We start from the raw sequence: 17483 nt of genomic DNA, 5'->3' as shown, positions 1-17483 counted from the left end.
GAATACGTCCCCCAACATGTAGCATTGCTGCACACTGCACAACCTGCAAAACCTGCACGTGACAGCCCTGCCCATACTACTCTTCAAGGTCCCGACACTAATAATATGGACATTCACCTTCCTATCAAACTTTAAAAGTCCCCAATCTAAAAAACCATAAAGTACTATCCAGCTCAAGTCCTGATCATTCACAAATATTTACATTCAAAACAGTTTATATCTAGAATGTGTATGTCAGCAGGATAGTTAACAAGGGTACAAAGTCTTTTTAAGGGTAATGATGACCCAAACTTCAGTTTTAAGAGTTAAAAAAATCTCCTAAAAAACATATTTATATTTTAACTTACATTTCAAAGTTAAAAATAAATTGCACAGGGGTGCCTGCTGGCTCAGTCAGTTAAGCATCCAAATCTTGATCTTGGTTTAGGTCAAGATCTGAGGTTGATAAGATCGTGCCCTAGGTCGGACTCTGCACTGGGGCATGGAGCAGGATTGAGATTCTTTCTCAATTCTTTCTCCCTCTGTCCCACCCCCACCCCACTAGCTCTCACACTCTCTCTCAAAAAACAAACAAACCCACAATCGTTTCTGTAGAATTAGTGTTATCAGGTTAAGAAGGCATTCTAGTCAATAACAAAGTACTGGTACCTATTTTACAAAACATCATCTTAATACTTTTTTTAATATAACAACACTCAAGATATCCTCTCATATACCAAATCAACATCACAATGCTTACATATTCAAATTCTCAGAGATGTGAAAATCAACCAAACATGGCCACATGTCTTCCAATTGCCCAAACTGGCTCTTAAAGGCTAAACTAACCAAAAGAATAGAGCAAGAGAAAAGTTTCAGCAAAGATATTTGGTATACTCTCTCTCTAGAAGTTGTTCTAAATTTTAGTTAAATTTGAAAAATTTCAGGAATTTATTCCCCTGCTTATTTATAAACTGTGCCTATTTGTTTCCATCTAATTTTAATCATGCAAGAGTAACCATATAACCTTTGTTTTCCAGAGGCAGTTCTGATATATGGCTGTTTGGACCAACATAATGACTGTTAGTGCTCCTTTCCATTTCAAAGTGTCCCATTTTATAGACTTTAACCACAACCCATTCTTGCTGATGAATAATTACAAATTTTGTGATCTGAAATTTGCACTTAATATGCATGGCCTAGCAATAACTGATATGAAAAGCAAAAGTTGTAATAAAAGTTATCACAGAAAGACTAAATAAACTGTGATGTATAACCATTTATCCATTTTAAATGACTCAGGCTTTACAATGAGAAAAAACAGAAATATGCAATTACATTTTTAGAACTCATTCAAATTTATTACCCACCTTTTAATATAAGAACAAATAAATGTCTAATGTGTACTTTCTCCTTCAAGAGTTTCTATCTTGTTTTCATGTGTATCCATCAAGTCCAGAAATTACTTAGCATCTCCCCCTTCTTCCAGTATGAAATAATCCTATGGGATTTAAGAAGTACTACACTACCACAAAAGGACTGTTTAACATTGCCACTGCTGTTTTGCTACTATATATTAACAAAAAGCAAAGTCTAGAGCAATGTTTTTCCAATGGAACATTCTATAACATTTTTTTTTTAAATTTATTGAGCCTTATGGAGTGACTAAACCTAAATTCTTCAAAAGAAAGGAAAATGTTTGGATATGCCAACTAGTCCCACTGTAGTTTCAGGAAAATTATTAACTCATAGTCACTGAACAATATCCCTTAATTTATTCAAAGTATTTAAATATTAAATATCTTGATTTCACAAGGATATCCCAATTAGAGTCCATTTTAGTTTCTTGTTAGAAGTAATGAAATTCATGGGCTCTTACAAGGTGGCAGCCATAAAAAGGACATATGTTTTGTAGGTGTTAAAAAAATTTTATAGTCCTCAGCTATGTATGGTTTGCCTGTAACATTACTTGTACATGTAAGAGTGTGATCCTTCTGCATTTCTGTTGTAGACTAACATAAATGAAGGTAGGGGAAACAAAATGTTTCCAAAACCAAATCTATTTTCATTTTTAGGAAACAAAAACTTTTTTTCTCAAAAAAAAAATTTAGGTTACTGCCTTGAAAGTTCAAGTTCCATCATTTTTATATATACACACACGTGGATATGGTATTTTTAAAAAAACCACACATACACATAGGTATATAGAGCTGTAATAAACAAATTCCTTTTATAAACAAAATTTTAACTGAAAAGCCACAGTAGATGGAAAAAAAGAAGAAAGGATATTACTTGGTAAAATCCAGTGACATCTACAATAGTTTTACAGCACATTTAAGCATTCTAGGGTTTTATATCTTCACCTGCCTTCCATTTCTTACTTGCTCCTTAAAAAATTGACAATTATGAATATAGATTCGACCTCAAACTTAGTCCTGATTGTGCCAGAAAAAGCAAAACACTCTAAATTTCTATTTCAATAGAGCTTCAATTCAAAAATGGTTTTATTTAAAACACAATGCCCATCTAAATGGGGGGGGGGAAGAAAACCAAGCAGCAATACTTAATTATACATAATATTCATTATATGGTAAGTGGTTTTTAGGATGATATCTAGAATGCACTTGCTCTGTCTCCTCAATAATTAAAATGACTCAGAATGACACCACCAAAAGTAAGATTACTCTCTGAGGGGCACACACTTACTGCTAGCCTTCAAAGCAGTAAAGCAAAAGAAAACATATCAAATAGCACATGCACATCTTACAGAACTTCCACTGAATTATCAATGGCTTCTATACAATGTGCCTCTTTTCCATAATTGTATTAACAGCTACCAAGAAAGGAAAGATGAGATTAAAATCAATGGTACTGAACTGAATTGTTTGAAGCCAGTGCCCCACATGTGGGGAAAGTGCATTTAGTTCAGCAGCAATATAGCACAGTGTGAAGATATTGTGCTTAGACGCAGATATTCCAGAACTGAAAGATGCACAAGGCAAGTCAAGATATAAAACCATAGTACACTGTTAAATAACCTTGAAACATACATATATTGCAGTGTTCAAAGAAAAACATTCATTTCATTGTACAAGGCTAGGGAGAAATCCTTAAAGTTACCTATTGTAGTTTATGATATAATAAATACATATCTATATAGCATTGTATATACATATATAGAATGTGTGTGTTTATGTGTATATCTTTTTTTTTTTTTTTGCCAAATTATTTTTAGTTTTTGTCATTCTGCAACTTTCAGGAGTGAAAACTCTTCCATACTACAAGTTTCTGTTCCCCCAAACTTAAGAAAAGGTATTTATACTAGAAAAGGTCTCAATACCCTCCCCCCAACCTAAAGACTCACTTCAGATATTTTGCTTTACAATTGATCAGAGAAACACAATTAAAAGAATTCTAGACTTTCTGACTGTATCTTTTCACTTGCCAGTTGTTTCAACAAGCAAATATCTTTTAATATTTAAACCAGCTGATGCAAATTCTTTAGCAGAGTATGATATAAAGTAGACTTCACTGATTAAAACAGAGCAAATCAAACCCCCCCCAAAAAAATCCAGTGATTTACTCTGACTGTAAACAATATATAAAATTTAAATCTCAAATTTCAAAATAAGTTAAAGAAAAATTCTACCTTTAGGGCCTATAATACTACAATGATCTGACAATTGGTAAGGGGAAAATGTATATAAAAAGTTGCAACAAAATTGTCCATTATTTTTGCTAAGAGAAAGTATATCTAACTATACTGCCTCCGGCCCTTAAATTTAATAACTTCATAATTTGTTGGCAAATGTTTTTAGCAAACTGGCATATCATATTACACAACAGAAAAACATCCATCAAGTTCAGCAAAGAAAACTTATATAAGCCTTTTGTACAGAATTAAAAAAAAATCTAAATGGCTATGATTCCTCTATTAGCAGAAACACATAATGCAGTCTTTATAAATCTGCCAAATATATCAATATCTACATAAATAGATACAGATATAGATATGAAACATTAATGGCAGTCTATTTTTGAACAGTGTGTGGGACCAGCAGATTTGTATCAGACCATGGCACGATACGGACCCTGCATCTTTAGGAACTGAATGATAAAAGAAGGACCCCCAGCAACAATCTGAGGCGGAAGGTGACTGAGTGGACAGTTCTCAATACTCATGATTGAAAGCTTGCTGCAAAGAGCCAGCTCAAAGGGAAGGCTATGTAGATTGGGGTTGTCATTCAAATACAGTTCTTCTAGGTTCTCCAGTGTACCTGTTTAAGAAAAAAAAAAAAATCAAATCAATTACTATTTTTTTAAAAAATTAGTTACTATTTTAGAAGTTCAATTGGGCATGATGCTATCCTTGGCATCATATATACTGAATACACCTTTCTTCTTACTCTCTTCTCCTAGTTTTAAAACTCTACAACCATGGATCTTCAACCTTACTGCATAAGTGGGGCTGATCTAAAGACTAAAGAACGCTGATGTCCACGTCATGCTCCATACCAATTAAATTGGAATTTCTTCCTTTATGGTCAGTTTTCAAGTTTGGAAAGTATTTTTTTAAATGCACATGCTACATCTCCAAAGATTCTGTTTGGAACAGCTTGGCATTGGTATGTATTCTTTTTGAAACTCCAGAGGTAAGTTTATTGTAAATCTGTGCCTATAATCTTTTTATTGTTATAAACAATGTGATTATCTCTTTTATTAAATAAATTTTTCATGTGGAAAGGTTTTTGTTACTTGATATTAAGTATTTCACTAAGAGAGTTATCACATATTTGGCAATAAGCCAAAAATCAACTTATGTAATAATCTTAAAAAGAATAATCTAAAACTGTCTCAGGATATTCACACTTTCTAGGCAAATGTCTCCTGCAATCACATGAGGCCAGATGAATAAACATACTGGAAATGAAGATGCCTCCCATGTTTTGTAATTTTTGAACTTCAAAATTTAATATTTGATATTGGTATGCAGAAGACTAATGAAAATAATGGCTACTAGGTAATCGATTTTTACATTTAAGATTTTAACTATGAGAAGAAGTTACTATTATTATCCTTACTTTACACAAGTACAAAACTTGAAGCTTAGGGAGTTTCCATACCTTATCCAAAGCCATAAAGCCAATAAGCAACATGGCCAGATTTTGAATTATCTATTTTACCCCAAAACCATTTTTTAAAATTAAAGTATAATTTATATTGTAACTCCAAACCCATTCTTAACCACTAATCTAAAGGGCTTCTGAAACAGCATGGTATAGATGGAAGAACATAATACATGGAATTACTAATTTAGAACTACAGTGTGATCTCAATTGATCAATTCTCTTTGTACAATGGGGTTACAACTTGTACTGCCTAAAATTCAAGGTAATCATGTTGATTATATGAAATAACAGGTATGAAAATAATTAGAAAATTTCAAAGTACTGTCAAATATTAATTTAATCAAATATTAAAATTAATCCTAAAACCTCTGAAGAAATGTTCTTTGGGCATAAGACATTACTAGTTTAATTCAAGCTTGTGTAGTTTTTAAATGGAAGAAATATAAAATAACTCTGCTAAAATAAGGTTAAATGTATTGGAAATAGAAGTAGGCTAAAATATTCTCAAATGCAGTATTAACTCTCTAACACCCCAAGAGGAAACCTAACCAAAACCAACCATCCAACCAGCAACTACTTGGTGCTCTACTTAAAAAAAAAAAAAAAAAAAAAAAAAAGAGAACGCACGAGAGACTCCTGACTCTGAGGTAACATCAGGTGAAAAAAACAGATTTGTCCTCTTTATCTGAAATACTGCTTGAATAAACAAGGGCAAATTAGTACAGAGTCAAGCATCCAAATGGTTCATACCAATTTCTTCAGGAAGATGAGTGAGTAGGTTTTCTCCAAGGCCTAGATGTGTGAGATTGGTAAGGTGACCAATGCCTCTGGGAAGGGTGGTCAACTGGTTGTTTGTCAAGACTAATTTCTAAAAGATTAACAAAATAAAAGATAGTTACACATATATTTCCTACTACTGATACACGTTTAAAATAATACATCTACTAAATTAATAAGATAAATAGGTAAATCAGATTAGGTAAGAATCACTCAATAAATTTTACTTTCAAAGTATATCATTTGTTAGCAAGTGAAAAGCAGAAAGGTTACATAAACATAAAACTCAGCCCTGATGCTATAATAAAAAATCTCTAATTAAAGAATTAGATCAAATTCTTAAGAAAAATGTGCAGTTTGGAATGTACCCCCAAAACTTCAGTCATACAACTATAAAATCACCAGGATAATGTTTTACCTGTAAATCCTTAAGATAAGCAATTTCATTTGGCAAGGATTCCAATTTGTTCTCCTCTAGATCCAATTCCCTTAACTTCCTAAGGTTTCCAAGACCATGGGGAAGCTTCTTTAGAAGATTGTTTGATAATATTAGAACCTAAGAGAAATTATTGATAGTGTTTGGTAACTCATGAAATGGAATTATATACCACCATTGTGTGGCTTAAAATTTATTAAACTGCTAATTTTCTAAAGGGTGAATACTAAGAGTAATGCTCACTCACATAACATAAAACATTTAACTTAATATTCTTTAAAAAATCACCATAGTTATTGGAAATAAAAGAGATTTAAGTCAAAACTAATGAAAGCAAAAGTTTAATTTTACCCATATTACAAAAAAATGTAAAATTAACTACTTGCACTAAAAATCTCATAGTTAATGGTATTTTGATACTGAGTGGTTACAAATGTGTATCTGATAGGAAACCACTTATTTATTCAAAACCCCTTACAAACTGTCATTTCTAGGGAGGCAATAACTTCTAAACTGCCTATTTCAATACACTACAGTTATTACTTATGGTATATTTATTACAATGCAAGCCATCCTCTAATATACCGAAGAGGGTAAAAAGTAGTTGAGAAAGATAGTCCCTGTTCTCAGAGAAATTACAGTGGTGGTGGCGGCAGCAGCAGCGGCGGCGGTGGGGAGCATAGGGAGACAATACTGGGTATGGGGATGGTGCAAAGAGCACTGAATGGAAAAGACCTACATAAGGTTCTGGTTAATGCTTTATGCCCACTTTTTTCCCACAAAGTTATACCACCTACAGTAAAATAAATATATGTAATAAGACCAAAAAAACAATAGTTGTTATTTACTGAGTTTACTACTTGCAAGGCACTAAATGCATTGTGTGCATTATCACATTTAATCCTAACTCCAACCTTCTGAGGAAAATACTATCATCTTCATTTCACAGCTGAGGAAACTGAAGCTTGGTCAAGTTAAATCTATAAATACAGATAAAAGTGGAACTGTACCCAGATCTTGCTTCAAAATTCATGCTTTTAACCATTCCATCATATTATTTTACCTTACTAAATGAAATAATTTAAAAAAAAGAAATTAAATTTTTTAAAACATGGAATATATATATATTTACTATTAGTAAGCCTTCTCATCAAAAGGATGAAAATTCTAGGGACTCAGAAGCAGGAGAATTCATCCTTGACTAAGGAGGGGACAATAAGACAGATCTTTAATTATGGAAAATATTTTTTTTTGTAAAGATTTCATTTATTTATTTGACAGAGACAGCCAACCAGCGAGAGAGGGAACACAAGCAGGGGGAGTGGGAGAGGAAGAAGCAGGCTCCTAGTGGAGAAGCCTGATGTGGGGCTCAATCCCAGAACGCTGGAATCACGCCCTGAGCCGAAGGCAGGCGCTTAACGACTGTGCCACCCAGGCACCCCGGAAAATAATTTTAAAAAGAAAAAAAAGGGATGTGAAGAGGGCACTCTAGATACTGAGAATAATAAGACTAAATGTACAGGGGCGCCTGGGTGGCTCAGTCGGTTGAGCATCTTTTTGGCTCAGGTCATGATCCCGGGGTCCTGGGATTGAGCCCTGCATCTGGCTCCCTGCTCAGCGGGAAGCCTCATTCTCCCTCTCCCTCAGCCTACTGCTCCCTTTGCTTGTGCTCCCTTCTCCCTCTGTCAAATAAATAAATCTTAAAACAAAAGAGTAAATGTATACAGAGCTAGAACCATGCACAAATTTCCAACAAAGAAAATAATCTAATTATTAGTTAAATAAGAGAGTACATGGGTAATTAGGATGTAAAAGTGGGCCAGAATCGTAGGAAAGGTTCTCAATGCCAGTCTGAGGACTCCATAATCATTTTGGTAAACATCAGTGAAGGATTCTTAAATAGAGTTAAGGGAAAAACTATGTCCTAAAAGATGCTAAATTTTAGAGCCCTTTCTTTCAAAGACACTTTATAGCACTCAAACCTACCAACTTTTAGTGGGCAAGAGTAATTCAGAAGCACTGAGCCCAGATTAAGTTAATACCTCATCATCCTAATACGGTTATATGTTTAAGAGAGCTTTAACATTTCTAATTATGATCGCCCCCCAACAGAAATTGCTTATTTTAACTGGAAACTTTATAAGCAAGATAACTGCAGAAGGGTCTAAGGAGTTCTAAATAAATGCTCTTTTGTACTCACCTCAAGAGAAACAAGACCAGACACATCCTCAGGAATCTTTGTGAGCTGATTAGTGGCTAAATTCAATTCTACCATACTGGTCCAAGTTCCAAAATCCAAGGGAAGTGATGTCAACTGATTGTCCTGGAAAAGACAAAAAGAAGTAACCACAGTAGAACCACAAAAACAAAGCTCCATACACACACACACACACACACACACACACACACACACACGTACATACACACACCTCCCTGTGGAAAGAAAATTTTTACTTTGAAAATCCATTAAGAGACGGCAAAAATAAATTTCTAATTGAATAATAAAAACAGATGATAAATAGTGTGATCCAAATTTTGTTTAAAAATTAGATATAGCTACATGCAGAAAAAAATTATGAAATATATGCCAGTGATTCGCTATTTTTCCTCCTGCTACTTCAAATCTACATATAAAATAATTTTCATCAATAACAACTCTTACCACACTGTATTTGTTGGGGCTATTTTTATCAAGAGAGGACCATCAGTACCCCTGATGTATGCCAGTGTGTTAACTGTGATGCTACCTCTCAAGTGGTAGGGTTATTTTAAATTTTCTGCAACATACATGGATTACTTCTCTCATTTTACACAAAATCATCAGTAAGAGAAATTCTAAGTAGCAAACATCCATTTCTTTTATCATAAAATTTACATTTATTACCTATTCATTATATATATATACTTTTTTTAAAGATTTTATTTATTTATTTGACACAGAGACAGCCAGTAAGAGAGAGACAAGCAGGGGGAGTGGGAGAGGAAGAAGCAGGCTCCCAGCAGAGGAGCCTGATGTGGGGCTTGATCCCAGAACTCGCTGGGATCACGCCCTGAGCCGAAGGCAGACGCTTAACGACTGAGCCACCCAGGAATTTCATTTAAAAAAAATTACTACTGGTGCTTATGAGGAGGAAAATATCAGCTTTCATTTTGACTTTTTTCAAAAAAATTTTTATTAAACATCTGTCATGCTATTGCAGAAAAATTAAGGCAAAGCTCTAGGCAAACTTTTCTTATTTCACTGAAAACAAGCCTTTCCATGCTAACGTTACAGAAACATCCTATCCATAAAAATGCACCACCAAATGCAAAAACTAATGAACACCTGGACTGCTGTGTTCTAAGCCTCTTATTATAAGCAGAACATTCAGAATTAATATCATTACCACCGCTATAACAATAAGTACATGAAAAGATGCTCAACATCACTAATCATCAGGGAAATGAATATCAAAACCACAATGAGATACCACCTCACATCTGTCAGAATGGCTGTTATCAAAAAGACAAGAAATAACAAGTGCTGGTAAAGATATTTAAAAAGGGTGGGGGGGGCGCCTGGGTGGCACAGCGGTTAAGCGTCTGCCTTCGGCTCAGGGCGTGATCCCAGCGTTGTGGGATCGAGCCCCACATCAGGCTCCTCCACTAGGAGCCTGCTTCTTCCTCTCCCACTCCCCCTGCTTGTGTTCCCTCTCTCGCTGGCTGTCTCTATCTCTGTCGAATAAATAAACAAAAATCTAAAAAAAAAAAAAAAAAAAAAAAAAAAAAAAAAAAGGGTGGGGGAGCTTTGTGCACTGTTGGTGGGAATGCCAATGGGTGCAGCCACTATAGTAAACAGTATGGAAGTTCCTCAAAATATTAAAAATAGAACTACCATACAATTCAGCAATCCCACTTCTTGGTGTTTATGTGAAGAAAATGAAAACATGAACTCAAAAACATATATGCACCCCCATGTTCATTGCAGCATTATTTAAAATAGCCAAGATATGGAAGCAACCTAAGCGTTCACAGATAAATGAAGAGATAAAGAAATTGCAGTACACACACAGCAACAGTATTCAGCCATAAAAAAGAATGAAATCTTGTTTGTGACTACTTGAGAGCAGTATGCTCAGTGAAATAAGTCAAATGGAGAAAGACAAATGCCATATGATCTCACTTATATATGGAATCAAAACAAAACACCAAGCTCAAAGATAAAAAAAAAAAAAAAAGAAAAGATTGATGGTTGCCAGAGGTAAAGGTTAGGAGGTGGCAAACTGGGTAAAGGGAGTCAAAAGGTATAAACTTCCTGCTTATTAAATAAGTCATGGGGATGTAAGATACAGCAATTATAGTTAATGATACTGTATTACATATCTGAAAGTCGTTAGGAGAGTAAATCTTAAGAAGTTCTCATCACAAGAAAAAATATTGTGTAACTATGTATGGTGATGAACATTACTAGACTTAGTGTGGTGATCATTTCCCAATATATGAATATTGAATCATTATGTTGTACAACTGAAACTAATACAATCTTATGTCAACTATTCCTCAATAAAAAAGATCATCCATAAAATTATGATATTCAAAGATAAACATTTTTAAAAATTCTGGCTATAAGTATACATATAAATCTATAGATAGTTAATATATAATTAAGCACATTAAGAACAGTTAAAAACTGTGTGGAAGGACAGTCTTGCAAGCTTTAACTTTTTTCTACTTCATAAATTGAGAATGTTTCAACTGGTATTAATATTCTTCTAAACTTGAGTATTATTTTTAATGACTTCACAGTATTCCATTGAAGATACACTACTTTTAAAAAATGAAATCTTTATTAGGTTGGTACCAATTAAATAGAAAGTTCTACAATAAATATCCCTACAACTATGCTTTCATGGACATTCATGATTATTTCTTTAGGATAAAGTGCTAAGAGTATGCACGGTTCTAAGATATTTGTTATCTAATACAAATTGCCCTGAAATATCATTATCAGTTTAGACCCCATCAGCAAGTAACAAGTAACTGTTTTCCAGACTAATAGAGAAAACACAAATGCTAGTGTTAAGTTCTAATAATAGTAGCTTTTCTCCCCCTCAAAACAAACAGAGGCTTACCTTCATATTCAGCTTACTTAATACTTTTGCTCTGGAGAAAATTCCAAATGGGATTTTATTGATTCGATTGTGTTCCATGTTGAGGGAATAGATGGTGGAAAACTGAGATGGACCACCTACTGGATATAACTGGAAGCAATTTCTAGCTAAGGTCAAACTGTTCAGTTTCACAAGACTTGATAACAGACTCTGTAAACAAATAAACATAGGAATTAGAACTGTAACAAGATTACTCCACAGAATATAGAGCAGCAGTCACAAAGGCCTTAAAGGGCCTTCAGGTAAGAAGTGACAGACTGGTTGGGCCAGCTCTGCGATGCCTCATAGAGAGGGACAGTCACTACTCAGCTCTAGCTAACTGTTTTTTTATAGGAATGTAGAGCCAATAGAGTTAGATTTACAGATTTTACAAGAAACAGAATACGCATACTTATATAAAATCTAATTTTTATTCCTTGGCTTTAGCTTATTTAGAACACTCTATAAATAAGGGGCACCTGGCTCAGTCTTGATTTTGTGTCCAACTCTTGATTTTGGCTCAGGTCATGATTTCGGGATCATGAGAGACGGAGCCACGTTGGCTGTGGAGCCTGGTTGGGCTTCTGTCTCTCCCTATGTCCCTGCCCACACTCCCTCTCTCTCAGGCACACTCACTCTAAAAAACAAAACAAAACACCAAAAAATCACTCTATAAAGAAAAGTATATCGTAAGAGGTATCTCATGAGTGGCCAGTTTGAGAACCTTAGAGAGTGGAATCTTTGGCATCACACGGTCCTGAGTCTGAGTCCTGGCTCTGCCACTTGCTATGTGACCAATCCTATTCAGGTCCGAGTTAATTATCCTCTAAATTATTATTAAGATTAACACCATACCTGACTAAGAGTAAGCTGTTATTCAGTAATTTAATGGCTCCTTTAAAGAATATTAAATTCAGAAGATGACAACACTTCCTGATATTATATAATATTGTTTTTCCATATGGTAAAATTGTAGAGGGAAATACGCATCTATCAAACAAGTATTTACTGCACATAATAGCCCCATATCCCCTTATTTCAGCCTCCCACGACATTACCACAGTGCTAGGCGTTTAGGCATTATAAAAGAAATTCTGCCATTAAAATGACTAAACCCTATTTAGAGAAATGAAGCACACCGATGGGAAAAAGAAAACAATACAAAACTGTATATAATCAATAATAAATTATATGTAATATGCTCTGGCTATTCAAAGTCTGGTTGAAGGAAGAGCAACATTAGCTTGTTAGAAACGTAGACTTTTAGGTCCTACTCCTACAGAATCGATATGAATCTTAAGATTCCCAAGTGATTTGTATGCTCATTAATGTTTGAGAAATACTGATAAAGACTATAAAATAATTCTGAGCCCTGGCTCTATCTTTCAGTGGCTTGTGACTTTGGGCAAATTATTTCTCCAAACCTTATTTTATTCATTTGTAAAATGATGATGCCTTATTTTGTAAACTATAGTGAAGACATTTTAAAGAGATAAAATACGTAAATAGCTTTTGGATTGAAGTAAAGGCCCAAGCAGGGAGAAAACAAGCTGTGTGAGGTATGTATGTGTGTATATTTGAAATAATGTTCAAATATCAGCTGTATACCAGGAGGAAACTGAAGACTTAGTACTTGAGGTGTCAGCTGATTTGTAAGACCAGCTGAAAGAATGAAATAACTATGTAATTGAAGGTATAATTATATGGTGAACTGAAACTTGTTCTTTATGCTGAACGTTAAGAAGCTTTCAACATTTGTCTACTGATGTACACAGATAAAAGGAAGAACTCAGGTAAGAGTGGTGAGAACACTTTGCATGGCAGTCAATTCAGGAAAAATGCCTACATCCTACTTTACTGAAAGTACATGAAGTTTTGAGTCTCATGGCAAAAATGTTACTTTTATTATTCTTACAGCTGACTAACTTTACTGACGTTCTTCTTTGAAAAAACCTGAAGATACCTGAAAAGGGGCAACAAGAAGGCAACTCTCCAACCTTTCATTCTTAGAGCATATAATGAAGCTATGCAGTTGCTTATCGACACCTTAAAAGTCAGATATATCTGGATCCCCATCTTAGGTCTTCCACTTACCAGTTACGTGACCTCTGGTGAATTAGACAATCAATATATTTCTCAGAATACCTCCCAGAAAAATATTTAAGGCACAAATTTGGCCAAAAATGTTACCTCTCTTAAGCCTTATTACCCTTCCTATTGGATAATATCCTAATAATTAGTATAATTGTAGTGAAGATTTAAATGGGATAATCCATGTAGAGTCCCTAGCCTTAGATCTTGAGCATATGTGCTTGAATTTATTAAATTCCTTTTCCTTATGTGTTTGTCTAACATTAAAACTAGTCCAATTTCAGATAGTCATCAAATGGAAAAGCATATAGTCATTTTGCCAGCTGATTTCAGCAGTAACCCCAACTGAAAACCACTTTCCTGACTGTGCATATCTAACTCAGCTTCAATGTCTAGTAAGTGCTNTAGTAAGTGCTTCAATGTCTAGTAAGTGCTGTCTAGTATGTGCTTGAATTTATTAAATTCCTTTTCCTTATGTGTTTGTCTAACATTAAAACTAGTCCAATTTCAGATAGTCATCAAATGGAAAAGCATATTCATTTTGCCAGCTGATTTCAGCAGTAACCCCAACTGAAAACCACTTTCCTGACTGTGCATATCTAACTCAGCTTCAATGTCTAGTAAGTGCTGTCTACTGGATTTTACTGTTTTCCTTATTGTGCTTATTATAAATGCAGATAATTACATATTTGCATTAGGAATATGCTGCTTCCAAAGCACACAGACTTCTTTTAAATAAGACTTAATCCTTCCCCAGATTTGGACAGGGCCAATCAAGGGCTTCCACCATAGCTTCTCTATCTGAAAATAGGCCAAGTTAAATACATGCACACATACATACATATACACATACACTGCTTCCACAGCCAGATTAATGAGAGCGGTCTTCTTTGTTTTCTTTTATCGAAAATAAATCTTGACTAATTCCGGTCACAAAATATTATATGTGAAACTAATTAGCACAATGTCTGCATCCTAAGAGGTACCCAATAATTATTAGTTTCCCTTCACTGATAATGAGAGTGGATATAAAAAATAAGTTTTAAATTTTCTCACTTCTTAAAATTTAATATACACCCAGTCTTTATATTCAGCTTTACTGACACTGTAAAAGCAGTCAATTTTACTTAAACTCACAAATCACATCCTAAAGTAATCCCAACAAGGTCTAATTATTGTGCTAATTTCTTTTAGAAAAGGAGATGACATTAAACAATAGAATCCCACCCATTTTTGCCATTCTAAATTACCACTAACAAACAAAGACAAAAATCCAGACAGTCTAGTTGTCAGGGCTATCTCTATAATCTGCAGATTCTATTCCTTATCCCATTTAAACTGCAGGTGAGATACTGTCATAGCAGTTTTAGTGAACTGTTCCATCCTAGAAACTACAATCCTGAAAAACTGATTTTTGTACTCTGATCAAAAGGTTTTCTAAAAACTCAAACACCCAGAATAACAGAAGCAAAATTAAAAGGTACTTTTTTCTGCATCCCTTAGAAACAAATCAATACATTTATTTTATAAACAATTGCTACAAGCCTATAGCTTCGTATACTCAAGTTGTTCTTTATAAAGCATAGTATAGATCTAAAAACATTTGCCCAAAGCACCCTTATTTTTAATTCAAATACACACACACACACACAGAAAAACTAGAAATAAAGGGCCACTTATAGAAAACATTAATTATTAGAAAAAAAGACTTTTTGCAAAGTTCAATCAATAAATCCACAATTCCATTCTTTTATTTGTTAGAATACTACAATAAGACATAAAGCTTGAATAACTATAAGCAAACACACAAGTTGTGGGTATGCTAAAATAATAATATGTAGCGAAAGAATAAAAGAGTACTACATTCTGCCCAATTAATCTCTAAGCAAAATAAGTGAAAATATTTTTTCATAGAACAAAACCCAAATTAAAAATAATGTGTTATGAAATAACAAATTTGTGACTGGTATATGCTAAATAGGCTTTAATATTATTGTATAAGGAGGGTAATAATTTGGGTCATGGAAGTGTTACAGCTAATATTAACATGATTAATAAATAGTATGTTCTATGTAGCTCATTTTTTTCCTCGATCATCTTTCTGTATCACTTTTTTAAGTAATTGAACTGGGTGGGATAATTGAGCTTTAAAACCAACCATACAACTTTTCCTTAATAGCTGTTATTGTCAGTTCCAAAATGATGTGAAAAAGATTTACGTGATGCTTACATGGGAATGTAGCACACTGATTTCTCACCCTGGTTTCTCCCTTCTATATATAAAAAAAAGAAAAAATTAGTATGTTCCTATAATAATGCCTATTCTTTCTTCTTTGGAGTATTTATCTTAGTGTCGGCTAAATGTTCATAGCATACTCATTATTTTTTTTTTATTAGTATTATGTTATGTTATGCTAGCATACTCATTATTTAAACAATCCCGATAATCAAATTATTCACCCAGCTGTAAAGATTTACCACCTCTCACCTCTGGTAGAGCAGAAATGTTATTGTTTTCTAAATTTAGCTCTTCGAGGGCACTGCATTTTGCCAGTGATCTGGGTATTGCTGACAGTCTGTTGTATCTCAAACCAAGACGACTTAAACTGGACAGGTTTCCTGTGAATACCAAAAAAAAGGAATTTTTAAAATCTGATAAACATGTTAATTTCTTTTCTGACTTCAAATTACAACTGCTGGTAACACATTTTTAGATGGGCCAGGTTTAAATGTCAAATGTAATGTAGCCAGCCTCTAGTTTTAAATTAAACATATTATCAGCGTTAAAAATTACAGAAGTAGATGCCTGTGTCACACTTAACTTTTTGGAGACAAATATTTTAATGTCTTCAACTTTCACCATCTTTCTGAAGTGTGCCCATTTCTTTCTTTTTGCTTTGACCATTTTCCAGAAAGTTGCTGAATAACTTTCTTTCTTAGATTAACACCACTACAATACTTACAGAAAACATTTATTAGCTTATAGCGCAAATTAAGCCTTGAAACCCTAGGAGGGCCGTCACTATGCCTCATAATACTATCTAGTTATCATTCATCTGCATCTTTCCCTCTTGCTGAAGAAATCAGTGATTAAAATTACAAGAAATCACTAAATAGAGCTAAATTTTACTCTTTACCTCTTTAAGACAAAAATTCATCATTGATAATGAAAATATTCTGATACTTAAATACAGTAAGTATAGCCAACTATAATGCAGAAAAACTCAGCAAACATTTCAATTCCTGTAGGAACTGTAACTGGAACTATTCCAGAGGTATGCTATTCTCATTTACATTACTTTCTTATAATAGTGTCTGGAAACTAGGCCAAGAATTTCTGGTTCTGTTTCAGTAAGATTCCAATAGGCAGAAAACTGAATTCAAAAGCAACAATAAAAACTATCACTTAGCAAAGACAAGTTAATTTTGTGTTTAAAATGCTTTCTAGGCGCGCCTGGGTGGCTCAGTTGTTAAGCGTCTGCCTTCGGCTCAGGGCGTGATCCCAGAGTCCTGGGATCAAGCCCCATATCAGGCTCCTCCGCTGGAAGCCTGCTTTTTCCTCTCCCACTCCCCCGCTTGTGTTCCCTCTCTCGCTGGCTGTCTCTGTCAAATAAATAAATAAAATCTTAAAAAAAAAATTAAAAAATAAATAAATAAAATGCTTTTCTAAATTAACGAAGGATGCTTCACTGAATCTCTCCAATGACATTCTGGGAAGGTGTGTCAATTTGGGGGGGGGGGGGGGGAACAAGCTGAGGACTGGATGACTTTCCAACGCCCCAAAGAATTTACAGATTAGAAATAAGGGCAAGAATACTGTTATCACTGTACTATGACATTGAATACGATACAAATGTTTCTTAAAAGTTGGGTTTGCAGAAAATAAAATTATCTGCTTTGTGATGAAATGTTAATTACAGTCATATTTGCAGTGGCAAAAAA

At 34.1% G+C, this 17483-nt stretch overlaps 1 protein-coding gene across 1 annotated transcript in view; it reads right to left on the bottom strand.

Annotated features, from left to right (window-relative positions):
- Positions 1-2183: 2183 nt before the first annotated feature.
- Positions 2184-17483, bottom strand: part of SHOC2 (SHOC2 leucine rich repeat scaffold protein) — a 93895-nt gene continuing 78595 nt past the window's right edge. Inside the window, exons 4-9 of the mRNA XM_002913558.4 lie at positions 16030-16160; positions 11433-11621; positions 8522-8644; positions 6304-6441; positions 5859-5976; positions 2184-4256 (exon numbers count right to left, since the gene is read on the bottom strand). Of these exons, the coding sequence (XP_002913604.1) occupies positions 4048-4256; positions 5859-5976; positions 6304-6441; positions 8522-8644; positions 11433-11621; positions 16030-16160 (908 nt within the window). The 3' untranslated portion in view covers positions 2184-4047. The remainder of the gene's footprint in view (positions 4257-5858; positions 5977-6303; positions 6442-8521; positions 8645-11432; positions 11622-16029; positions 16161-17483) is intronic.

Source organism: Ailuropoda melanoleuca, chromosome 6 (genome assembly GCF_002007445.2).
Source record: "Ailuropoda melanoleuca isolate Jingjing chromosome 6, ASM200744v2, whole genome shotgun sequence".
Lineage (NCBI taxonomy): Eukaryota > Metazoa > Chordata > Mammalia > Carnivora > Ursidae > Ailuropoda > Ailuropoda melanoleuca.
The sequence above is the reverse complement of the archived record's forward strand: the minus strand, read 5'-3'. Positions and strand labels throughout refer to the sequence as shown.